A 26,375-nucleotide genomic window follows, 5' to 3' on the forward strand; every position below is an offset into this window, starting at 1 on the left:
GTATAAAAACCTTTTGCCGTTCTATTTTGCTAACATTTTGATACAAGACAAGCATGACAATTCGCAAGAAATTATTGGCTTCCATTCTGCCCATCCGCACAAATGAGCCAGGCACCTCGCCTGCCTCTGCTGTGCCTGTACCTGAAAATCATCAGCACGAAAATAGGAGCCCCGCACCACATGCTTCTACTAACAACAGATCAACGGGCGAGCTACAGGATCCACAAGAACCTCTCAAGACCAACATACCCAGATTCTCTTCTCTCTGGCTTCATAGGCACTGGAAAACTGTTTTTCATACTCCAAGAGGAGTAAGGCCTTACCGTCGTTTCATTGTTAGCTGGTTGGGAAGGATAGGGTTTATAGCGAAAGGGATCGTATACGCTGTCATGGGCGGTTTATGCATTGCAACAGCGCAGCATCTGAAAGGCGACATTACAGGCACCGAGTCCCCAATGGTTTGTGTAGTCTAGTTGATGTTGACATTTAAACATAAGCTCAACATAGTCTGTTTGTATAGGGAGCATTTGTATTTCTCGGTCTGTTCTCCATAGGTGCGCCTAGCCTAATTGTCATGCTAATTGGCATACTCTTTTACTCTGTTTGGCGATTCTTGGTGTATCAATTGGTATCTTTGTCTGTTATATTACTAATGCAGAGATGATTTGAAGCTGGGAGGGATTGACAGGGCAGGGGATGTGATGCTTTATCGTTGCACTTTGGTAATTTCTTTCGTGCAAGATTGTCCCTCCATCGTATCAGGCATCGTCTATGTCGTATATCTAATCTATATAGGAAAACTGTTGACACAAACCAGAGAAGAGAGAATGAACAGCACGTTCCAGTCAACAAGATGCTTTCCCTCTTGTTGGGCAAGCTCGGATCAGTGGGCGTATCGAATGGCCGTAGGTGTATTTGGCGTGGCATTTGTAATTGCATTTATAACACAAGCACAAAACGGATTCTCCAATCGATGGCATAAAGACTTGAAAGCGGAGAATCGCAGCAAAGCAGAGAAGTACATTGTGTATGTCTTGGGACACCTTGGGTTTTTGGCTCGTGCAGGTGTAATAAACAAATATGCTATAAATTTCATACGGACAAACTATACTCATAATCAAAAGTTTTGTAGGTGTTTATGTTTGTCGCTGTGTTCATGTTTAAATCATTGCGACATCTAACAATGATTTCGGAGAGAGATGCATTTTCTGATGCCATCAACCAGGTAATCAGTGTGCATGGCGGTTATATAGGCCTGTGATTTCTTGGAATCGGTGTTATCCTGTTTGGTGCATTTGCCATCCTAAACTCGTACTACAAATATTTTCCGACCCCACCTCCCAGTCGAAACTATGTATATAACTATGAGAATAGAACAACTACATGTGAGGTGGTCTCTACTTCTTCTTCCTGAAATGCCCGCCAAGTAAATAGTGGTGCAATGCAAGAAGTAGATCTAATCGAAAATGAAAGCAGCCTTTGAAAGGGTTTGTCGTCACCCGTACGCAAACAACATACAATCATATTTTGCATTATTATCAAACTAGTAACCAGTGGCAAAAATGTACATACAGTATGCTAAAGCACGATCCATCTATAACTGCCTTTAATAAATCAAAGATTGGGTCTTCTGAAGATGCTTTTTATATAAAAAAAAAAAAAAAAAAGTTGGTATCATTCAGGAGTCATCGCTCGAACCATTCTACGATTCAGTAAAAACACAGCATACACTACGGGGATTAAATAGTATATAAAATATATAAAAGCCACTATTTTACAGTATCTATAACACTGGCCGATCCATCTCGCTACGCTCGATGACGGCGTCGCCCTGCGGGCTCTCGCCGAAGACATTTCAAATAAGAAGAGATAGTAAAACTCTGTTATAAAAGTACATTTTAGACAATGACTATATTAGGCATGAAGCTTGATATAAACGTCAGAACTTTGAAGGTACAAATCAATATTTTTTATGAAGCATTTACGTTATATTATTATAAGACTTCTGGTTTACTACATCCTCCGTCCGAGTCGCATTTTCTGGCGACAGAACTGTGATACCATTCGCGGATGCTGCTCTTGAGATGGCGACACAGAGCTGGCCATGCGTAAACACTGGACTTTTATGAGATCTACAGCGATTTTTTTAAGAGGTTATCATTGCAAAAGACACCTATATAGGGAAAAAACTCACAAAAAAAAACCCAAATAAAAAAGGATTCAAGCTAATCGATTGTTCTTTTAAATTCATAATCCCTAATTAATCAGCATCACAATCATCATTGCCATCAACAGAAACGCATTTTGGTCAGCCAGCAGCAATGCCGCCGCCAAAATCAATTCAAGCTCAGTTTATTTTTTCTGTTCAAGATTGGACAGATTTCGTCTTTTTACGACCTCTTTAATCTGTTTTGTGTTATTCGACTATATAAACTGTGATGATCACCCTACGCTCCCTAATCACTACGGCCCAACTGATGTTCTCATGAGAATATCGATGTGCTCATATGAGAATCTATTTGATGTTCCCGAAAGGTGAAAAATGCTCTCATATGGGAACATCGGCGTCCCTAAAGATCTATTATAAGTCGACCGATGTTCTTATGAGAACATCCGAAATGTTCCCATGTGAGCACATTCATATTCTTATATGAGCACATCGATTTTCAGAAATTTGAAAAAAAGAGTGCTCCTATCGGGGTCGAAATCACAACCTATCGGTTGTGGATCTGACGTTCTTCCCACTAAACTACCCGATATCTTATTGAAATATATTCTTTTACTTTAATAAGTAGTTATTAGGTAATTTTAAATTGCCATTTTCTCGTGCAATTTATAATACGCTTAGTAATTTTATGAATCTTAAAGATAATAAAAGTCTCTCTGTTGCCTACAATATTATAGTTTAGCTATTAAAACCATTTTATTCATGTGGAAAACTACACCTTCTCAAATGAGAACATCAATGTGCTCATGAGAACATCAGTTGGGCCGTAGTGATTGGCGGGTTGAGCACAATGCATTTGGCAGGGTTTCAGCGGTAATCGAGCAGGTGAGAGTGTTCTTCAGCCTTCTTTAAAAGACGAGGCATGTGTGGAATTTGAGGCTTGATAGACTAAAATTCACGGAAAAAAAAAGAATAAAAAAACAGTAATGTCAACTTGATAAAGGTATATTTTATTATCAAACTGACAGGTGTAAAGTAAACTGAAGTCTCTCTACTGGCCAGGTAGATGATCCTTCTTATATACTATAACAATGGATAAAAGTTCTATTAATTAGATTGACAAATAAGTCAACTCACATCAACTAATGTCTAATCATGCTAAAAGACAACTCCAGCAAGCTAATCATGATTTAGCTCTGTCTGGATGAATAATTAGACTCTCATCCAAAGTACCCTGATCTATCCTTTCCATAAGGATAATTAATATCGATCTAGTAGCATGTATCCGATAGGTACAGTCTTCTTAGTCTATATTAATAGTACATATCTGAGTGTATATCGCTAAGCATACATCTTTAGCATGTATCTGGATATATGGCATGTCTATAGCATATCGTATGCATGTCTATAGCATGTCTCATATATAGTACAAGTCTGTAGTACATAAAGTATCTGTAGCTAGTATCACGGATATAAGCATGTGTCTTATAGCGTGGATCATGAAGTGCACATCTGAAGCAACAAGCTCATAGTGCATTAATCTTGGTGCCTATCCAGATATGGTAAACATCCGTAGTCAATGTCGGAATACAAGTATAAGTCTATAGTGCCATCCATGTCCGTGGTGCCATCTATAGCCTATATCTTATATAGTATGAATCTTATAGTACTAGCGTATCTGAAGTCCATATCTTCTTATAGTATAAATCGATATCGTACATCTAATCCAGTGTATATACAGTTTATATCTAAATCTGGTAACTGGATGAACTGTCGGAATGCAGATCATAGTGGATGTATTCCACAGCATGGTTTCAGCAGTGCCAATTAGCACGACATCATCAGCATATAGGATCGAGTTCAGCCAGGGACTGTTGTATTTCCGTTGCGGAAAGGAGTCAAAAGAGCGAGATGAAGGCATTGATATCGTACGTAGGAGTGCAGGGAGAGTATTAATGTAGTGTGAGTACAAAAAGGGACTCAAGATGGATCCCTGCAACACCGCAGTAGATGGCCAGAATGAAGGAGAGCGAGCACCGGATACCAAAGTCTCAATCTTGACATTGTCAAACAAAGATTGCAGAATACCGAGCATGGGATCAGACACATGGGTTTCGAGAGCACGCCAAATGACAGGTCGATGCACTGTATCATACGCTTGTTGGATGTCCAAAAAGCACAAAACAGGCGGTTCACCATGATGATCCACAGTATGTTGGCGACAAAGTTCATGTAGAGCAAGAGCAGAATCAAGCGTGCTGCGATTCTCACGAAAACCATCTTGCACAGGATCCAATTCAGGAGCAGTAGCCAAGAGATCGGGATAGAGACACAATTCCATCAACTTGCGAAGCACAGAGCAGAGACTGATGGGCCTGTAGCTAGCAGGATCCAATGGATTGCCTTTACCTTTGAAGATGGGGACAACTTGTGCAGTGCACCAATCCACAGTGACTCGAGACTGTTTAGGATATAGATCATCTCTGAGAGGCAAATGTATTAGGCGTTGTATATTACATAAGAGGATCTGAGAATGAGCTGAGATGCATAGTAGAAGTGAGAGGTCTTTATTCAAGCAGCACGAAGGAACATGAGTGGTGCCATCAAATGGTTAATCTATATCCTGGTTCCTGGAGAGTGGTAGCCTATGGCCTTTCGTCCCTGGAAGTGGGTTTCAATTCGGACAAATGTTCTTCCGTCAAAGCTATTAGGAAGAACATTCTATCCGGGATCATCTTTGTTGTTTATCCTTGACTGGTGGTTCATGAGTTCTGATGCAGCACATCCTCGTTAACTGGTTCAAGGCTTATACAATTATCCCGCATTCAAGATCAAGGTTCTATTGCTGCGGCACTGTCAAATAACTATAAATACCTTTGATATCTACACTAGTTTTGACCTTCATTCAATTTTGGAATAACTTAATAAATATATTCAGTTCTACTGTAGGGGGAAAAACTGTCCCGTTCGTTTAAAATTTTGTCTTTTTGCACAAGTTTTTGGTCATTTCTTTGTATACAAAGTCGAAATATATATCGTTTGAATGAGAGAAAGCAGTGCTATCTATACATAATTATAACGTTTTCAAAAACTAAAATCCAATGATTTTATTGGTTAAAAAATAAATATAGAAAAATGTACATTTTATTATAAAATCATTAATAGTGAGTTGAACCACCTTTGCTCTTGATGGCAGCCTTGATTCGGGCAGGCATACTATCAATATATTTCTGGCACTCTTTTTCTGTTATTTTGTACCACTGAATGTTAATACGCCGCTCTAATTCTTCTTTTGTAGAGGGCCTATTGGGATACTTATTAAGACGAAGCTTTAGGAGATGCCAGACATGTTCAATGGGATTAAGATTGGGACTTTGGGGTGGCCAATCCATAATTTCGTCTGGGTTGAACCCATTGTCGGTGAACCATTGCTTAGTAGTGCCTGAGGTATGCGGTGTTGCCCTGCCTTGCACTACGGCCCAACTGATGTTCTCATGAGAACATCGATGTGCTCATATGAGAATCTATTTGATGTTCCCGAAAGGTGAAAAATGCTCTCATATGGGAACATCGGCGTTCCTAAAGATCTATTATAAGTCGGCCGATGTTCTTATGAGAACATCCGAAATGTTCCCATGTGAGCACATTCATATTCTTATATGAGCACATCGATTTTCAGAAATTTGAAAAAAAAGAATGCTCCTACCGGGGTCGAACACACAACCGACAGGTTGTGGGTCTGACGTTCTTCCCACTAAACTACCCGAATATCTTATCGAAATATATTCTTTTACTTTAATAAGTAGTTATTAGGTAACTTTAAATTGCCATTTTCTCGTGCAATTTATAATACGTTTAGTAATTTTATGAATCTTACAGATAATAAAAGTCTTTCTATTGCCTACAATATTATAGTTTAGCTATTCAAACCATTTTATTCATGTGGAAAACTACACCTTCTCAAATGAGAACATCAATGTGCTCATGAGAACATCGATGTTCCCAAAAGAGCACATCCATGTTCTGTGAGAACATCAGTTGGGCCGTAGTGTTGTTGGAATTGCACATCAGACGGTGCCTTCCCAAAGTGCTCAAGAGTGTCGACCAATGATGTCTTCAAAATATCGACATACAAGCCCGAGTTTATTGCGTCTTCAATAATGGTAGTACCATAACCAGGCCCCTCCGTTGTTATATAACTCCAGAACATGACCCCACCGTCATTTCCCTGCAACTGAGACTTGACTTGATACGACTGCATGATTCGGCCACCATTCGTCCAGTAAAAAGAATTACCATCTGAGCCCCAAAGATTTATTCTTGTTTCATCCGAAAACACCCAACGACGCCAATCAGCAATAGTAAGATGCCTATGCTTTTTAGCCCACGCCAATCGAAGCCGCTTGTTTGTCTTGCTAACAAAATTGGTCTTTACTTTTCTACGAGATTTAAGTCCATTTCGTCTCAATGACTTGCGGATGCCATTAATTGACATATCATGGCCCATCGATCTTAAAATTTCTTGTGCTGCTCGGGGATTATCTAAAGCACCTGATCGAAGTCCTCTTGACACTAGGGACATAGTTTTAGCACCAAGTTTTTTCGGTCTTCCGCCAAGAGGTCTAGCTGGGTCAGGGCAATATAGTTTTCTGAGCCTTGTAAGAGTAGAGTTACCCACTCCTGGATACAAATTCTTTATCTTTGAGAGCGAAAGACCACGTTGGAGCAAAGATTGGAGAATGTTGCGCAAATCTTGTGTGAAACGAGCAGGCAAAATGAAAGTTTTGAAAAAAAATAAGAAAGCAAAGAAATAAAGAAAAAACATGAAGAAACTAGCTTCTCTTATACTTTTAGAGTGCTCCTGGGATATTAGATATCCTGAGCATACCGCGAGTAGTTTTTTAGATTTCTTCAATACGTCTATTTGAAGTAAAGATATCAGCCATTCTATATCATCTAGAATTACCCACCTAACATTTTTGCCACGTCTCACTTTAGCTGGTTATACTGGAATTAAAATATAGTCCAGCCATAAGGTTTTTACGTTGCTGTGATTCCTATAAGCTGTTCTATCGAACGCAGTATGGGGTAGCTTTGTTTTCTGAGTTTTGGCAATATACTGGGTAAAAGTCAAGATTATTTGAACGAACGGGACAGTTTTTCCCCCTACAGTAGTTGTATTTCCTCTGTCTCTATTTCGTTATTCTAAACAATTACAATAAAAGCTTCTTTTACTTTGGGCTTGGGCTCCATACAGTGCAGAACAACTGTGTTGTGCCAGAAGTGCTACAACTGTCTATAAAGGTTAAGGTATTCTTGATGGGTAGATATGTCTGTGTTGTGCAACAATGATAAATTCGTAATAATAAGTCGATGATAATAATCAGTTGTCAACTTATCTAAAACGAAAGCAAAGAGCTTCTTTATTACAGGGCATCTAGCTTGCTTAAATATGTTAGATCCCTGGTCAATGACTACTACGTTGAGATGGTATATAAATAGCAGGCCACTGGGGCCTTATAGACTGTTGGTATAGCTTGTTGAGAGGCCACCTAAGTCGATATGTTTCATGTAGTGTAGGTGGATCTCGATATCTTGACATTGGGGAGATTGAATGTATTGTAGTTCCTGAGGCACCTGTGCACACACAATTGACTGGACTTGTAAACATAGATGTGATGTGATACGATAAACATCATCTATGCTGCTACACTGTAAAAGGTGGCTTGAGGAGAAAGTGAATGTAGCCTAAGATGCATGCTTGTATGCAACAAACAACATGGACAAGCTATGATAAGTGAAGTGCATCTCAGCTATCTAAATACTGAGGTTCACCAGATGTGGTAAGCGTTGTACAAGATAAATTGCTACTTTGGCATTCAGAACTTAGTATAAATAGAATAACTCTTGTCTTCATCGATAAATCTTTAGTTTTTGTGTCTGATCTTATTCAAATAAGTCGTTTCTTGTTTTTATAATATCGAACATTTTTTATAAGCTACAAATAATAATCCTTTTATTCTTTGTGCTTAACAAACTGGAGCGTCAAGTCAAATTGTAACTTACTCATTCTTTTGGTAACACAACCCACTACGCCGTCGTTTTAGGTCGAATTCTGTGCAAATCTAGCCATTTTCAAGCACGAATAACTCATGCCACAAAGCGTTTTGAGCGCTTGAAATAGCATCACACGCCTTCTCTTGGCCACGCTTTACTTCTTGATGCTTTATCTCAATTTTTTTTTGGGTTGTTGCAAATTCATGAAAATCATCGTTTTTCCATGAGTATTAGCAAGGGAAACTTCTTGAAAATCAAACGATCGCATTTTTCACGTCAAAAGTGAATACTTTTCCTATGATACATATTAGATCAAATTGATCGTAAAGATGAAATGCAACATTGGAAACTCTTTCTATGAGACTTTCATATGCTAAATTTTGACATATTCACAGAAAACCTGTTTTTATATTTTTGGAAATTGCTCATTATTTTTGGTCTGAAAGCTGAGAGTATTTAGCACCATTCGATGCGGCTTCTTTAGTTCTTTAGAGATGTATTAGAAAGTTGGGTGTGACAACGACAGTTTTCATAGTCAGATTTAGCAAAAACGTTTAAAGGATGTGAGATCAAATCAAGTTTGAACACGAAAATACCACTGCATAATTTCAAATTAAACTACCGCAATTACGGCTGCTACGGTACAAGACTGAGACTAAATCTACTGGTCGTGACGTCGGATAGGGTGCTCTCTCATTTTTCCCTGCCCCCATTTTTACCCTTTTTGCAAAACGCGTTCTAGTATCAAACCATGGTGGTTTTGGACACCGTTTGACTGATAATAACACTCTAGCTTCCGATAACTTTGTCTTGTACTGTTGGAAGAACTTGATACTGCTTCTTTAAAGTGGAATATATTAGATACTATTCGATAACGAGCACTGGAAGGCGTAGAATTAACACTAATTGAGCTTATTAGGTTTTAATGATTTTTTGCTTGTTTGAGTGAGTACTGCTGCCATTACTTCTCTGGTATCTCTGCTGTCTGCGTCTTTGGTTTATCATGTCTGGCGGTTGTTTCTTTGGTCTTTGTCTGGTCTTTGCTGGTGGTGTTCGTACTTTGGTTTGTTTATGGTGCCGGTGTTACTGCTGCTGCTGCTGCTGGTGGTGGTAATATGGTCTTTCCTGGTCTACTCTCTTTGGTTCATGCTCGTTCTCTGGTCTATATTCGGTGATTGTGTATCCTCTGGTCTATCTACGGTGGTGGTAAGTGGTAATTGACTTCTTTGGTCTTTGTCTAGTCTCTGCTGACGGCGTTTGTACTTTGGTTTGTCTATGATGCTGGTGTTACTGCTGCTAATATGGTCTTTCCAGGTCTATTGTCTTTGGTACTTGCTCGTTCTCTGGTCTATCGACGGTGGTGGTAAGTGGTAATTGACTTCTTTGGTCTTTGTCTGGTCTCTGCTGGTGGTGTTCGTACTTTGGTTTATCTATGATGCTGGTGCTGCTGCTGCTGCTGCTGTTGCTGTTGCTGCTGCTGCTAATATGGTTTTTCCTGCTCTACTATGTTTGGTGCATGCTCGTTCTCTGGTGTCGCTCGTTTTTTTTTTTTTTTTTTGGTTTGTCTATGGTGCTGGTGTTACTGCTGCTGCTGCTAATATGGTCTTTCTTGGTCTACTGTCTTTGGTACATGCTCGTTCTCTGGTCTATATTAAGTGATTGCGTATCCTCTTCTGGTTTATTATCGACGGTGGTGATAAGTGGTAAGTATCTTCTTTCTTCTGGTCGCAATGATATAAACTTCTTTGAACGTTTGTATTGTTGCTTCCTTTCTCATGATAATGCATTCATGATGTTTACTTTTTTGCGTTTTTCTTCTTCTTTTGTTGGTTGTGTTGCTTTACATCCGACTATTACCATGCATGTTGCTCATGTATGGATTTTTGTTGCAACAACAATGAGCTGTTCTGAACGTCTCTGATGTTGTATTTGTTACACTTTTCTTTGACTCACTTTGTGTGAGTATCCCTTTTTTGCCTACGTACTACTATACTCCTATTGTAGTATGTTTCTTTTATTACTATTATGTTTCTTTGAAGCATTACTTTTTTTACGTTGTGTGGATGTGCCTATCCCTGAAGCTCAACAAGACTCTATCCGAGGCCAGGAGGTGGATAGGCTGCCTCCACTTGGTTATCGCTACTTACTTTCACTACGGCGAAAACCTTGGTGCAAATACACCAAGTTTAGAGCAAAAGCACCAAGACTTAGATCATTTGCACCAAAATTGGGGTTTTGAAGGTGCATTGGATTTTTTTTCAATAAAGAATTATCAGTGGTATCACAAAAAATGGAGGTACATCAAATGCTTAACCATTTGAGGAAGTAAGGACAAAATATATTACACAAAAACACATTTTTTTGAGTATATAAAACTTTGAAATAAAGATTGCAGCACGTATTGTTTGTTATAGCCTAACGAAGGTTTCAAAATCTATCTATAAACATATGTAAAAAGAAGCAAATTAGGCATATTTTTCGAGTAAATGTCAATTTATGAATTCCCAAAGGGTCATCGGGTGCTCAAGAATAATAATACGATTGCCCAATGTTTCCTCTTCTTATACATCTAGTTTGTTATATACGTTTCCGGAACAAATCTAAAGAGAATGGCCTCTAAACACTTTATCTCGCAGTTGAAAATTGATTGTTGCACATGCGGTGTTCAGGATAGTTTTTTTTTGTGTTTATCAAGGTGTCTAGTTCTTATATAGCTTTTTTGTTCTGCATGTTTAGGCAGGAAATTAAGCACAATATCAATATCTAAAGTTTTTCTCGGTTTTTTCGTAATACCTTCCTATGTGTACAATTGAACGGCAGATCTATCACTATTCTATCAAAACTAAGAGAGATCAAGTAAACATTCATTGAAGAATACCGTATAAACCATGAAGGAAAGGGGAAAACTGAAATTTATCAGAATCATATTTGCGTTGGATCTTGAAAGTCTTTTGTATTTAAAATACCGCTTCAAAGTAGGAGCTAGCAGCGTATTCAGCGCTAAAAGCAGTAGGAAACACCTATTTGATGCTAAAAGTGGTAAAAATCATCTTAGAGATACGGGAGAAACAGCTCAATAGAACCTTTCCGGTTTACAAGAGCAAAAAGATTGTTGTGGGCGGAATTTTAACCATCGTGGCCCTTGTGTTTCGTTGATATTTGCAAAAAATCAGTGTTCAAAGCCTTAAGTAATAGTAGGACGAGGGGAAAACAGAAGGAAGAATTCAATAAAGAATGGAAGGTGAGGGAGACGGCAAAAAAGAAGACATTTGTCGGAATCTGTTTTGTATACACGCTTAGGTTTTAATAGCAAGGGTGAGACATAAAAGCATTGGCAATTGAATGAAGGAAAAATAGGAATTTCATACAATTTTAAGATGCCATTGTCTGGTAACAGTGCTATTCGCACTAGTGTTTTACTCAAGTTAAGGTTGGGGCACCTACTCCGCAATTAATGGTGCTTTTCGGCACATACTAAAGGAACTGAGCGTTGTGTAGTGAGATGAATGGGATGTCTTTGATGTCAGAAGCTAAAAGGGAAGAAGCGAAGAAGAGGAGAACGACATCATGAAGCTGAATGTCTGTTAACTTGTTGGGGGTAATAATACGATGATAAAATCTATATTTATCTTTATTATTGAGGTAGCACAAATGAGTTTTTTCCAGGTTTATAAGTCTCTATCGAGGCCCGGAAAACCTTTTCCTTCGTTATCACTTTATATCTCTTGTCATTCTCGCTAAAACGCATCAGACCAACTTGGCAAATGACCTGCTCAAATGTGCACACCAGATATGCGGATGAATCCTGGTCATCATCCAGCTCCACTATGGGCATCGTCTTGTCTTTGTCGTCAACAGCATGAGTCTTTCCTAATCGAATAAGCAAGAACAACTCATCGCCAATCCCCTCAATTTCGAGCTTGAACATGAAAATAACAGCCCCTACATAGAAAGCTTTGACCTTGCGACGAGAGTTACTGTAGGAAATTCAGACGTCAATGTGGGTTTTGATGAGTAACGATAAAGGCAATAATGAACCTGTGAATTGGCATACCTCAAGTGTTCTGCCCATACCATGATGTAGTGGCTTCCTCTAGAATTAGCACCGGTGAGATCGCGATAGTATTCTGAACGATAAGTGCAGTTGTAAGCCCAGGCACTTCCAGAGACGACAATATCCAGTTGATCATTGATATGGACATTCTGCAGAACATTAGTTGAGTATTGCCGGTCGTAGTAGGACTGTATAGCCTTGACAAAAAGAGGTGTGTTGACGTTGATGGAGGTTGGGATACTTGAAACCGTTGTGTGGATGACTGGATACCAGAGCTGACTTCCGTTGCCATTGTCATTCTTTAGATTTACGAAGGTAGTTGGATCGTATCGTCGAGGCACTAAGAGATTGATTCGAGCATCCAGATCATTCAGTTTGTCTTCACCATCGCCTGTACCATCACCAGTTGTAGATGCCTTGATGGCTCGCATAATTGCCAAACGATCAATGATGTTTCCGGCATTTATACCAACATTTGTGCGAGCACTTATCAAGCGTTTGTACCTGCCGATGGATCTTTCGATAGATCGACTGGAAGTGGAAGCCGGTAAACCTTGCGCTTTGATCATGTAAGTCAAGTGTCCTAAATAATGGGCGTTTGGTCGAAAGGTCTTGATAGGAAGGCGTTTGGCTTTGATTTCAGTGATCAGCAGTTTGTGCCAATCGTTAACCTTACTGTGCAGAGATAGAAAGAAGTAAGTTTTTAGTCTGTGGATAAAACGGGTTTTGTTATTCAAGATGCCAATACTTACGCTTCTATGAATTGTAAGTCTGAAGCATGCAATTCATTCTTCTGCAATACCAAAGCTGCCACTTTAACGATACCCAGAAGAGGTTTTCTGATTGAGTCAGGATAGTGTGGTGCTATCAGGGCTGGAACAATGAAAATCATGAACTCTTCATAGTCAACTGCTCGGTAGTTGGTAACTCCTCCTGGTGCAAAAATGTCGTTGAATGGTGCATTGAAGGTAGTTGGAATGGTCTTCTTTGACTGAGCCACATACTGACCGATCTTTGCCAGAACTTTGGGATCTAAATCAAAGGTGTAAGGCCAGGCACTTGCTTTATCAAGCTTTGCTTCTTTCAGCTCTTCGATAGAGGGCTTGTATCGGTTATCAAACTTGGATGGATGCAATGGAGAAGACAAGAGCTCGTACAAATGCTTAGCTAATCCAATGCTCAGTAGGTGAAGCGTGTCGAGACCGTAGAACGATGGGTTGGCAGGAAAAGACTTGAGAGTGGTAAATATGGATGGTCCTTTGATGTTCTATAGAAGAGATGATGGTTGGTACAAGAACTATACATGATTGTTTAATGAAATCGCTTCACTTACAAACACATGTTTTACGCCAACAGGCAGTGGTGCTTTCAGTTGTTCGAGAGTTCTGTATTGGAAATTTCTGATTGTGCGAGTAAAGCATTGGCCTCCTTGTGTGTCTATGAGGCACTTCATACAGCCAAACTGACTGGAGACTCCTCCATGCAACATCAAATGTGATACTTCTACAAGATCGCCTGTCGCCATTGCCAAATGAACGCTTACTCGGGCAACTTCACCACCATTCACTCGAACCAGCATGCCATGTTCACTAAGATCACGAATTTCGTCCACAAAAATAGCCAAGTAGCTTTCAAGATCCACTGGAGCCTTCTTGCCGGGTGCAATCATTGTCTGAACAGTCCAGTCATCCAAGTATCTGTGGGTTGGTAGACATAAATGCAATATCGTTGGTGGTTAAAATCCGGTACTAATTGGATATTATACCCATACAAATAGAGATAACTCACCTGAGGTGTGGAGGGGCTGACAAAATTACAACGTGGAATAGCGTTAAGGTATCGCCAGCAAAAGAGTTGCTTTGGGGTTTGAAGCCGTCGACATACAAGGCAAGCAGAATAGGTTCCTCATCTACGTTGGTGCCATGTCTTTTCCGTCTTTGTTGAAAGTTAATGTACTCTTGACCGTCAAAGTAGTCTCGGTAAAAATGTGGATCATGTTGGTAGTTACGTCGATACGACATGAGCTCACCTCGTTTGGACTTGTCACTCAAGACTCTTGCTAGCTGATCACCGATGCTCAAGACCTTCATATTTTGTGCTTCGCTTTTGGGAGTTCCACAGTGATTGCACACTCCTTGGACTGATGTATCGTTCTTGGGATAAACTTTGCAGCCTTGAGGACAGACCTTGTAGATGAATGCTTGTACGCTTGTCTTCTTTCTCATGCGCGCCTCTAGAGTATCGAACTGAATCAGCTTTGGAAATACAATGCCTTTGTGCATTAAAGGGAGATGTCAATATGGTGAGTGCGTTTGAAGATACAATGCATAGTGGTATTCATATGCTTACCTCTTTCAGTGCCACCTCCTGCCTCTGCTATATTCTTAATGATTGTATTTGTAAAGTATATACTTTCACGACTCATTTCTCTCGATGCTGGATACTTGTCGAATATGTCACGGAGCTTCAATGAAAGCAATTCACTTTCATTAAAATCAGTGGCGTAAGAGAGGGTGTCAAGATCATATACATGTCGAAGGCCTTCCTTTTGTTCAAGAGTGAAGCTACTGTAGTATGAAAAGGACTCAATTGATGGCACTTAGATGGGAGTTAGAACGGTACGTCATGCATTGCTTATAGTTCACACAACTCACGTTCTATTCTTTGCTCTGCAGCATGCTGCTGTAATGACTGATTTCCTTGATTACTTGTGGTAGCCGTTGGAGTATCGTCTTGTGAATGCATGCTTGCCTGGGATCGTTCTTGACTATTCGATAAGGGAGTGTCTTCTGTTCTTGCTTTCTTGGGCTCGCAAAAAGTCGAGTTTGCATAGTGGGTCCTCAATGCTCTAGCAGAATTGTAAGGCATGTGGCACTTTTCGCAGTTTCCTGAAACTCGTCGTGCAGGCATTTTGAGAGGATAAGGTGATGTATAAATGAATGACAACAAGACCAAAGTGATGTGTAGTGAAGCTTAAATAGTAGTTTGATCGTCTCTGTGGTACATAGTAGCACCTATGACTAATAGTGATTTTTGACTCTTCAAGTTGCACAAAGGTGTCGGTTGTGTCTCAATGTTTGGATGTTTTGCTACTGTGAGTTTAAAGATGATTGACAGTTGACATTACACGAACTTACAGTCGCGTTATTACAGAGGGTGCTCACTTTGAACTGACTTAATGACTCATGAAGACTCTATCAAGTCCAAGTAATAAAGACAAGTAGTGAGTCATTAAGACACTTGGAATGGCAAAGATAGAATTCAAGAGCAGGATGGAACGTATAAAAGGGCAACATGTGTCTTGGTTTTCAGGAAAGTATCAACTATTATTTATAAGTTAAATTTATTATTTTTGCACTAAAATGGACAATAACTACAGAACCATTCGCACCCAAGCTTCTCCCCTCGATGCTATCAAGACAGAGATGCTGGAGCTCAAGGCTTTTGTTGGTGAACTCAAGGAAGAGTCTAAGCTTAATCGTGATCTTTTATTGGAACTCATCAAGCAGTTGTCTCCTACCTTTCCTCCCGTTCAACCCACGAATGATGGTGTTTTTGGCAATAAAACTGATGTCGGAAGAGTGATTGCTACAGGTAAACACTGATGTGCATTGAATTGAAATAGACATTGACATTGTTATTTATTTTAGCGCGTAACTTGGCTCCTGCTCCTGTAGGAAACCCTAATTTGCGTGGCCCTCGCGATATAAATCCAGTTGTCCCTGAGATTTTGGAATACTGGATCAACTCTGGCAAGGTTAACTCCCAAGGAAATGCCATTTACCCTGATGCCAGAACTCGTTTGCTTGGCCTCATTAACTTTAGTATGAAGTCAAGTGGGGACGTCAATGAAAGGGGTTACGCTTTCAATCATCCGATTGTCGTTGCTCAATACAAAGCCCTTCGCAAGATGTGTCTAGTTTATCACCAACGTCTTCTTGATGAATACTATTATGTCAACGATTTGGCCGTAGATGACAAGGTCGTTCCAGCTTGGAGTCGTGTGGATGAGGCATTAATCCTGAAGCATGCTCTGTATTTTGAAGCACATGCGCAGAAGTATGGGTTCATCTTGCATCGTTGTACCAACAGCTGGGGTGCCACTGCTCTGTTGGCTTCTGTCCACAAGACTCGCCGCCGTTCTGCAACAAGAGCTATTGGTAGTACTTCTGACAGTAGCTCTTTTGATGGTTTCTCGTCTTCTTTTTCTCTTTCTGGTAATGGAGCTACTGGCAATTGTCCTGGTGGTGATGATGGCCCAGATGAGGGTGATGATGACGATGATAATGAAGATTTCCGCAACTCTACTGCTGGTCGCTTAGCTGCATCAAGAAGCGTACACGCAACCCCAATGGTTCCAAGAGACCCTAGTGAATCTTACCTAGACTATAGCTGGAGTTCCTGTTCCTCTGCAGATTTGATGAGGTTAGAATAGAAATAATACGTCATGCGAGTTCTTTGAATAAAGTATTAATTATCATTGCACATCTGTCTGTAGCACTGTAAAGCGCTTCGTTGAATATTACAAGTATCGCTTTGGACCTGCGCTTGATATTGAAAATAATCCAAGCTATCATTTCATGTACTACGCACGAGCTTGTGATTATGAAAGAGTGCTAACGAAGCGTTTGAATGATGCCAGTCTGGAAGGAAAAAGCAAAGTCAGTTATACAATGATGCAGTGTGTCTATTCTTCTCTTATAGTAGCAATGTGCTTTACAATGGAGGGGGAACACGTTGATGACTTTCAAAAGCTTTCGGATCGTTGGATAACGTATGTTTGGGGGGAGTGGGCTTTGAATGATGATGCTGATGACTATTACTACTCTGATGGTTATGACATGCTGTAATAAAACTTTAAATTTTGTCTATAAAAAGAGTATTTTTTTCGTGAATTATTTTAAATCCTTTTTCTTTTCTTTTCTTTCCGTAATTTCAATTCATTTTCTGGTACAAAGTAAGTAATTTATCTGACCAAATGTTTCTGTTGGTGGCTTTCTTATTAAAAACATATTATCGGCAGCATACGCCAGATGATAACGCAGTAGGTTCTCCTCGAATGTGGCTGTTGCCTATTAGTATCACACCGTTTTAATCATCTCTGTGGGAATAACGGTAGGTAAGGAGCATCATCTGAGAAGTATGGCAGTGACTAAACATTGAATATAGAATAGAACATCCTCCCCTGGTGCTGCTGCTGGAAGATCTTCGCTAATCAGCATATACTAAAGTATATTTGTAAGTTGTCAATCACTCTGTGCATCTTACATCGTGCCGTACCATCGTTGCTCACATTTCCTATCATCTCTTATAGTTTCTCATGACCGCCTCCTATCCTGTTGTTGTTGTTCTGCTTGTGTGTCAAGTTTACGATGATGGTACGTGGCAAATGTGGTATGCTGTTAAATATTTTTCAGGATTGAACTCTATGACTAACATTAGTTTTGCATTTAGATACTCGTGTGGTGGGTGCCAATCAACTCTAATCTGGCTGCTTATCTCCATGTCAATCCTCATCTCTGTTACTCTTGTATGGAACTCTTCGTAATGGGTAAACATGTATAGCTATTGCCGCTTTATCTTTAATACAATCAGGAGGCTCTTGAATGACAGGGTAGCTAGCTAACTGCTGTATAACGAGTCAAAGGAATTGCCTACCCAACGGAGCAACGTCCCATTACCATGTGTATAGCACGCTGCATGTATTTGAAAGCAATGATTCTATATTCTGCTATATTTCCATCAATAAAAGACAATTTTATCCATCAATAATCCTGCTTTCCATATCATTCTATCCAATAATCGCACGATTGCTGCCCCAACAATTGCCCCAGGAGTAATATATAGCGCATTCTATTAATAAAGATCCACCAATTATATCATTCCAATGTCATAATCCCCATGAGCAACTATTGGTCTTTTAGCTGAACAACGTTGCACGGTATAGGATTCAATTGTTGTGTAATGCAGTAAATATCATCGGCTATACAACAGTTTCTATTTTCAATAAGGTTTACTTTTGTGCCGCAATGTTGATGGAATATTTTCAATTTGTACCACTTAGCGCATTGACGCCAAATTTAGAGTGTTTTAATTTTGAAGCCTGTACCGAAAGCACCAACTTTTCCAAATACTTTGGCTGTAAAAAAGCACCAACAAAAACACCTATTTTAGAGCATTTCCGCTAAGTTTTTCGCGGTAGTGTTTGGTGATGATTGAGGGTCTCAACGCCAGAGTTTTAAGCTAGGTGATGTAAGTAAGGCATGCTCTAGCACCTGGGGGAAGTTTGATGACAGTGCACACTGCTAGATTTGGTATACCTAGCGGCGCTTAAAATTTTGCCTCACACCAAAACAGGGGGAAACTCTCGCAAATTTTTTTTAGGTCAGCGGAGTTTTCAAACGATTTGATTGGCTCAGAGGTTCAGGGACCGAAGGATTCCAGCTGGTTGATCTCCTATTAAGCTGTCATCTATAATGAGTTTATATCTTTAATAAAAGGGTAGCAAAATAGATACAATCTAGAGCCTTCTTTATTTAAGAGTACGCTAAGATACAAGCGTTTCATCTAGCACCCATTGCATAATAACTCGACGTGAGGAATGTCCTTTAAATATATTTATGCAAGGAAAGTTATATAATAAATACTACTTTAACACAGTGTGTGCGTTGCTGCTACAACAGTATTATTCTGGACAACCCACCATCAGACAGTCGATATAACTGTTGAAAACTATAGTAGCACTACGGCCCAACTGATGTTCTCATGAGAACATCGAGGTGCTCATATAAGAATCTATTTTATGTTCTCATTCGAGAGCATCGATGTTCCCAAAAAGTGGAAAATGCTCTCATATGGGAACATCGGCGTTCCTAAAGATCTATTATAAGTCGGCCGATGTTCTCATAAGAACATCCGAGATGTTCCCATATGAGCACATCCATGTTCTTAAATAAGAGCAAATGTAGCTGTTTATGAGCGCATCGATGTTCTCAAATCAAAATATCGATGTTCTTAAATGAGCAAATCCATGTTCTCAAATGAGAACATTCATGATCGCGCATGAACCTATCGATGAGCTGAAATGGGATCATTGAAGGTCTGAATCAGCTTAAATATTTGTAGCTTTTATTGGCCCATAATTCGTGGTTTAAATATTGGCAGCTTTCATTGGCTCAGAAATTGTGGTTTAAATATTTATACATTTATTATTGGTTAATTTTAATGGGTAAACGAAGGCTACGTGCCAAAAACGTGCAATAGTAAAGCCTTGTAGTGGTAATGGTCATGCTGTAGGCTATAGTAGAGTCAAAGATAATTGAGAATAATAGCCTGGATCAGTATGAACTGTTTCGTGTTTCCCAATATTATCAGTTTTTAGGGCAATATAAAAGTGATGTTTCCAGGCGAGATCCAGAGAGAGCATAGAATGAAAAGGTTGAAGCCATCAACAGTGTTCCATGTAGAGCAACGAATTGTACAAAAGCCAGCATAATATCAAAGATGTGCATGTACCTATCAGCAAAGATGTGAACTGAATCAAGTTAGTAAAGCGTTCCAGCAAAGGCGTAATGACTACAATACCTCTTTCACAAGACAGATAGAAAGTACAGCACACCACCAGGCAGCGACTCATTGGGAGCAGACATTCTTGAAAAGAAAACATCGAACGAATGTTAATGCGTCTTATGCCGTCAGAAGAATCAGATGTATAGACCGCATCATTCAACTATGAAGCATCTGCCATTGTTCACTGGATGCAAAAGGGGATCCATAAAGTATGCAAGAGATGTGCTCAGTTATCAAGCCAAACCCGCCAGACCCACTCGACGCTGGCACTAGTTAACTTATCAGGTGAGTAACGACTGATTTTTCCTGATGATGCAGCAAAAGATGACTTACTACTTGAACAGTGATAGCAAGAAAGCAGATAAATGGAACCAGCAGGATGGAGGGAAACGGTTAACCAAATGGCATACTTGCGACATCGAAATTGACCTGGCAAAGTCGCCTTTACATTTCTACAAGATATTTGTTAGCTTTTATATGGCAAGAAGCATTGGACATACCATAAATTTGTTGTTTCGAAAGGATGTAAATGAAGATTCCATCCTGGATACTATGGCAGGGATATGAAGCTTCCCACGGCGCACATTTGAAATGGTATTCCTTCTTCAATGGCATTGAAACCTAGCCTCCACCTTTAAAGCCATGGACGGTAAATGCTGCCTCTTCTTCTTGCTGCTACAGAGCACATGTCTCTTATGCTGATAGAATTAAAGTGAAAATAGATGAAAAATGAAGAAAAAAGAGAAACAAAAGCACTTTTTTCTCAAGGGATGACCTAAATATACAAAGTTTCGATCTAAAAATATAGAAACACGCTCTAATCATGCACAGTATCAGACTGATGTAACCAAATCAAGTAACTTTTTAAGCTGAAGTGACCTATCAAATGTGATTTTAAATGTGGCATCGCAGCTAATCCATCATCTCAAATCCCAATAGAGCAAGGCAGCATCAAATGTACAAAAGCAAAGTAATTTTATTTTGGATGAAATATACAAGATCTCACAAACGCACACACCATTACATATTGCTAGTAGTACTAAGGTTGTCATCATCCTCAGCATTACCAACACCGGCAGTTTGAGCAAGCTGGGCAATATCACTGTCTCCAACAATTGCTGATTCAGTCTCCTAAAAGCATTTGAAATGTTTCCAATACTTAGATGTTAGCCATGGCCAAAACAAATAATAGGAGCTACTTACCAGAAGATGGCTTCTTGCCTCGTTTTCTTGCAAAGACACATTGGCAGCAGCATTGGCAGCATTGGCAACATTGGCAGCAGCATCAGCAGCAGCAGCTCGGTTTCTGCTTGCTCTATTTGCTTTGAAGGCCTGGGAGAGCAACAACCTGGCACACCACTGCTTCTTGCAGAGACAAATCATGAGATTGTCCCGTTGCAGGGCCTGCTCCTCCAGTGCCAGGCTGTAATATACCTGTTCATCCTGCACATGGTCCAGGGCATTCCAATGCGAGATATTCGGATGCATCACCAGTATAGCCTCCAAGACCCTCTTTGCTGTGCGGTGGAGCTTCTCCCTGCGCGATTTGAGCTGCCCTGGTGTCAAATCGGGTACAGATGCCCCATTGCATAGTTTGTGTAGATGCTGGAGCATTGCGTTGTATCTCTCCACAGGAGAAGCTCTGGCCCTGCCGGTAGGGTTTGCTTCAATTACCCGAGGACCTCTTCTGTTGCTGTTTGATAGTACCTGGCTTCTGTAAGTGGGATCCAGGATGCTTCTTGTTGCCAAATCGCTGCCTGCGTCTTCCAATGGCGACATGAATTGCTGTCGAAATCCATCATTCAAGACGTTCAGTTGTACGCCTTGTTGGCTGATTTCGGATCTCATTGCCATCATTTCTTGCAAGAGTCTTGCGGTGAAGTCAATGCTGGCAGCGTTGTTGTTGTTGTTGTTGTTGTTGTTCATGGTTCGCGCTGATAATAAAAGTTTAGTAAGCAAAGAAAAGATATGTTCAGAGTTGTGTTGTACCGTATATCTCGTTGCGCACACACCACCACGTTGTTGAACGTCATTCGGTTCACAGGCTTCATGCAAGTAATGCTGACCTCATTGTACGCCCATAGTATAAGCATATGTGCACAGTGAATACCACTCGATTTGACATGATGTTGAAAGTGAAATGACGTAGAAGTAGCCTGAGGCGACATATCACATCATAGGAAACACGTTCCTTACTTGATCTTGGACTTTGAGTTACCAAACGTTATATGCAAGACTACGTATCACTTGCTTGTAAACGATGATAAACGCATTTGTTGGCGAGCGCAAATAAAACTTGAATTAGTATATAAAGCTGCCACTTGAAATTTGTTTTTACTTGCCTATTTTTCTTGGTTTCTCCAAACATGTCATTCTCAATCCGTATATCACGAGAAACAGAGCCATCCTTCTGTACAAATTGCTATACCAGCTTTGACAGTGCCCGTGCTCTACGCAACCATCGCCGAAACTGTCGTGCTCCCATTTTGAATGAAGATCAAGATGTTGAAATGGAAGAGCAACCTCCAGTGGAAACAACGCTGATACAGCCACAATCTCCCCCCAGTGCGCTAGTCACAGCCAATTCAGATCATGCAAACCAGCTGCATGATGATGATGCCATGAGTGATATTGAAGAAATGATTCCTGCTGCTGACGATGCTGATTATGACTACGCAGGCTTTGAACAGACGCCGGGTGCTGCTGATCTGCTGCCTATTGTCGATAATAATGGTAAGGAATTGCAGCGCTAAAGTAGATGTATATACTCACAATAGCGGATTCCACACATGCGATAACAGGAGACAATCCAGAAGAACCAGGGCTTGAATTTGATTTGCTAAATGTCAAATACAAGACAGTTGGAGTAGTCGACCCAGATGCAGAAGATCAGGCTTGCTTCTACGATTGCAGATCCCTCGAAGACATCAACCAAAATACATATACAACCACAGAACTGGTTTCGATTGAGCTGTATGATATCGTCAATGATTTTGCTATACCACGGGATGCATACAGAAAGTTGGTCAGGTTGATGAACACTGTTTTGAGAGATACAGAAAAAATTAGTCGAGGTAATTCGCATTGCAATGACATGTCATTTATACAATAACTCACCAGCTTCCGATCCTCCCCCCATGAACTGATAGAAAGCAATCCGGAGATCATGCATGGCCCTCGTGTGCAAAGCATGCTTCAGCGCCAATCATCGTTGACATCCCATGAATATGATGTGTGTATCAATGGCTGCAAGCTGTACGCATTGGAAGTAGACGACGAGGAGACAATTTGTAATATTTGTTCCCATGAAAGATACGATGCACGGGGAGATCATCGAGCCCTGTCAACAATGAAAGTCATGTCAATTGGAGACATCGTATCACGATTAGTTGCGAATCCAATAACGAGAGAGGAGCTTCGGTACCGACATGCCTACGACAACAGAGACCTTGAAGAGAATCCATCCGATGTTATCATTGCTGACGTATTTGACGGCGCCACGTACAAGTCCATCAAGAATACGCATTTCACAAATGACCTGGATATCGCAGTTGCGATCATGAATGATGGCTTTGTAGTTGAAAAGAGAGGTGATCGGCTATTCACAATTATTCATCTGATGGTGTTCAATTACGATCCACACAAGCGTTACAAGGAGGAGTACACGCACGAGCTTTGTATCTTTCCAGGAAAAAAGAAGCCCAAATCATTTGACTCGTTCATTTCCATCATCTTGGCAGAGCTCCAGTGGCTTTCTACGTATGGAATGGTAGTCGAAACAAATGATGCTGGGCCAATTCGTTTGAAGGTTCATCCTCTAATTTGTGGTGGTGATACTCCAGGTAAATATCCTGATTGATAAAGCAACTAATCAGCATCCACAATGGCTAACATGAAATTGATTTACCTACCTGCTTTATTCTAGCCGTGTTTGACTGGAGCAAGTGTGCTCATCATGCATCTGAGTATGGCTGTCGTTGGTGTCTTTCGCGTGGCATGCACCCTGATAATCGCAGCCATGGAATGTACTTTCCAAATGCTGGAAGCATGCGTACGAATGAAGATTACGAGAGGGCTGAGTCCAACCTTGGATTCAACGGTGTCAGCCTTTTCAATCAGCTATCGTCATGCATTGCACCCCAATGCTTTGGATTCGAAGAAATGCATACATTAGCACGAGGTGTTGGTTCAGAACTCTTCGAGATGCTCACTGTCGACCTGTCTCCGAACAACACAAAGTTCTTCTACACATATCCAGATGGTGAATTGGAGCGAGAAAATTATCCATTTTTCATTCCAAAGCAACGGCTGTTCGAGATTGGCAAAGCAATTGAGGACACAAGATCACATATACCAGTTGCATTTGATGGAAGCTTTTTGAATCTGGTGGAGAAGCTACGAGGCACCCGCAGTGTTGACTATCTTGATAATTTGCTGGTAAGATCAGATCCACTGTAATCTGCAAACGTACACATGTAAGGCGTGAATTAGGATCTGATTATTCTGATTTGAAATAGACCATCATACCTACTCTCTTTGTCCCAGAATTAGCCAGTCCACAGGCTAGGAAAGCAATCATGAAGCTGGTTAGAGGCGTCTGTCTTGCATTGCAATGGGAGTTCACTGAGTCTAGGTTGGCAGAGATTGATGAATGCATTGACTTCTTCATTGACTACTGCAAAGCTCAGAGAGATGCCATGTGCTTGTCACTTTCGGTCTTCCGTCCCGTAATGCATCAGCTTACACATGTAGTGTGGATGATAAGAGAAATGGGGCCAATTGTAGCCTACTCCTCACGAAGTCAAGAACGGTTAGTCATCTATACATGCTATGTTTATCACACACATCCAGTTACTTACATAACAACATCATCCATTTTACAGAAGCATTGGAAAGTTTGGTGATTTGATAACTGGCAAGTCAAGGACAGGCAAGCAATCTTCCAACTTGATTGAAATTGTTGCAATCAGAAACCAGCTGAAAAGGATCTTCGACTCAAATGAGTTCCTCCAAGGCATTCGACCGCAGCCATATGCATCCACCACATACCTCAATCATCCAGAATCTCTAACAAGCTCACAGTTGTGGGAACCTGATCAAGAAGAGACAAATTTGGATCATCATTTTGGCTTCGATGGTACTGATCGTGCTGAACTCCATGGTGTTCCAATTGCAAGATTCAAGCGTGCTTTGTCGAAATACTATTGCAAGATATTCTTACTTCAAAGGCTGAACAGTCCATTGTCAATGACCATCAAGGTTGCCCATCGTGCTCTAATCGGTTCTACTGCCATAGGATCAGAAATATACAGAGAGAAGATGCATGAGTTTCGTAGAAGCAACCATCTGGTCATGTTTAGGTCAACTCGCCTCAATCGACTTAACCACCCTGTCTCCTGTTGGTTTGTTTCGCGAGTGATATTCTTTTTCCAACATGTCTATGATGGGTCGACCTACTTTTTGGCTTTCGTTGAAACCATGAAAAATCATGGTGTTGCTTCTCACGACAGGTCTGTCCCTTTTGTTCGTATGAATGAGCCTGTCGAACAACAAATTGCAAGAAGGGTGCCGAGAGTGATTGATCCCAAGTATGCTGTCATTTCTATTGACGATGTTGAGATGCAAGTGGGATTGGTGAAATCTTTGGATAACGACTTGCACTTTAGCGTCATTGCAAACTACCATGCGTTTGAACAAGATATGTCGATCGATGCTGGCGATATTCGCAACCTTTAACGAGGATTGAAATCGCATACAGATTTTTTTTTTTGCTTTCGCGTAAAACTACCCACTTGAGGCTACGAAATAAAAGATAATACATTTGTCAATACAATACATAGCTACATTCATTAATCATACTTGTATACCTCTTACAGCTTTGTTGTCCATGAAGGCATGCGCAAAATAATTATAAAAAAAAATAATAAAAGAAAAGGATCCGCATCACTGACCATCAAAGCATTTTGAGAAAAGCATAATTAACCCAGCAAGGTTAACGTCCAACGAAGAAAAAACGAGTTTGCTCGGATTCGAACTGGCGACCTTCAGTTTGTTAGTCAGGAATATTACCACTTTGACATAGCGACTCAAAGTAACCAGAAACTCGGGTCACGTGATTTTTTCTCCTGATTTGTTTCAAATTGAGCAAGTTTGGAGGCTTCTAACTTCGTAGATAATGATGCTACGAATTGGCGTTCGGTACGAAAAATAAACAAAAGAACTCAAAAAGTCTGACCATACCATTTAAAAGCGCATATCTGATAACTATCTTCACAGTGTAAAGCCAAATGTTCTGATATGGGAACATCGAGGTGCTCACGAGAACATCGATGTTCCCAAAAGAGCGCATCGATATTCTGTGAGAACATCAGTTGGGCCGTAGTGTAGTGCGGTATTGTATGCTTTAAGGAGTAGTACTGTATACCTTTTCCTCAGCTATAAATGCCGGGTTATAAATTTATTTGATTTCAAAATCTCTTTGCAAAATAGACTGAAGAGGCTACATTTGGATAGATAAGAAAGAGGTGT

General features: G+C 40.3%; 7 protein-coding genes across 7 annotated transcripts; 3 read left to right on the forward strand and 4 right to left on the reverse strand.

Moving 5' to 3' along the window:
* Window positions 1-53: 53 nt before the first annotated feature.
* Window positions 54-473, forward strand: TRS20 (TRAPP subunit; the record flags this gene model as incomplete). Its single annotated transcript, XM_064827027.1, has 1 exon — window positions 54-473. The coding sequence occupies one exon, from the start codon at window positions 54-56 to the stop codon at window positions 471-473; it is 420 nt and encodes a 139-aa protein (XP_064676084.1).
* Window positions 474-4,027: 3,554 nt separating this feature from the next.
* On the reverse strand, window positions 4,028-4,716 carry GCN5_2 (histone acetyltransferase; the record flags this gene model as incomplete). The annotated part of the gene is made up of 3 exons (XM_064827028.1): window positions 4,028-4,038; window positions 4,100-4,650; window positions 4,685-4,716. The coding sequence occupies 3 exons, from the start codon at window positions 4,714-4,716 to the stop codon at window positions 4,028-4,030; spliced, it is 594 nt and encodes a 197-aa protein (XP_064676085.1).
* A 1,433-nt stretch (window positions 4,717-6,149) lies between these two features.
* Window positions 6,150-6,749, reverse strand: ATC70_007771 (uncharacterized protein; the record flags this gene model as incomplete). Its single annotated transcript, XM_064827029.1, has 1 exon — window positions 6,150-6,749. The coding sequence occupies one exon, from the start codon at window positions 6,747-6,749 to the stop codon at window positions 6,150-6,152; it is 600 nt and encodes a 199-aa protein (XP_064676086.1).
* Window positions 6,750-11,858: 5,109 nt separating this feature from the next.
* ATC70_007772 (uncharacterized protein) lies at window positions 11,859-15,188 on the reverse strand (the record flags this gene model as incomplete). The annotated part of the gene is made up of 7 exons (XM_064827030.1): window positions 11,859-12,201; window positions 12,279-12,953; window positions 13,031-13,545; window positions 13,612-13,975; window positions 14,067-14,550; window positions 14,628-14,876; window positions 14,933-15,188. The coding sequence occupies 7 exons, from the start codon at window positions 15,186-15,188 to the stop codon at window positions 11,859-11,861; spliced, it is 2,886 nt and encodes a 961-aa protein (XP_064676087.1).
* Window positions 15,189-15,640: 452 nt separating this feature from the next.
* On the forward strand, window positions 15,641-17,507 carry TMT1 (trans-aconitate methyltransferase 1; the record flags this gene model as incomplete). Its single annotated transcript, XM_064827031.1, has 5 exons — window positions 15,641-15,872; window positions 15,929-16,703; window positions 16,777-16,939; window positions 17,358-17,393; window positions 17,448-17,507. 5 exons carry the CDS (start codon window positions 15,641-15,643, stop codon window positions 17,505-17,507), a joined length of 1,266 nt encoding a protein of 421 aa, XP_064676088.1.
* A 3,360-nt stretch (window positions 17,508-20,867) lies between these two features.
* Window positions 20,868-21,773, reverse strand: FET4_1 (low-affinity Fe(2+) transport protein; the record flags this gene model as incomplete). The annotated part of the gene is made up of 2 exons (XM_064827032.1): window positions 20,868-20,978; window positions 21,051-21,773. 2 exons carry the CDS (start codon window positions 21,771-21,773, stop codon window positions 20,868-20,870), a joined length of 834 nt encoding a protein of 277 aa, XP_064676089.1.
* A 440-nt stretch (window positions 21,774-22,213) lies between these two features.
* On the forward strand, window positions 22,214-25,583 carry ATC70_007775 (uncharacterized protein; the record flags this gene model as incomplete). The annotated part of the gene is made up of 6 exons (XM_064827033.1): window positions 22,214-22,580; window positions 22,649-22,921; window positions 22,997-23,689; window positions 23,773-24,284; window positions 24,365-24,657; window positions 24,731-25,583. 6 exons carry the CDS (start codon window positions 22,214-22,216, stop codon window positions 25,581-25,583), a joined length of 2,991 nt encoding a protein of 996 aa, XP_064676090.1.
* Between the last annotated feature and the right edge of the window lie 792 nt (window positions 25,584-26,375).

This window comes from Mucor velutinosus (assembly GCF_035048745.1).
Source record: "Mucor velutinosus strain NIH1002 chromosome Unknown tig00001553, whole genome shotgun sequence".
Lineage (NCBI taxonomy): Eukaryota > Fungi > Mucoromycota > Mucoromycetes > Mucorales > Mucoraceae > Mucor > Mucor velutinosus.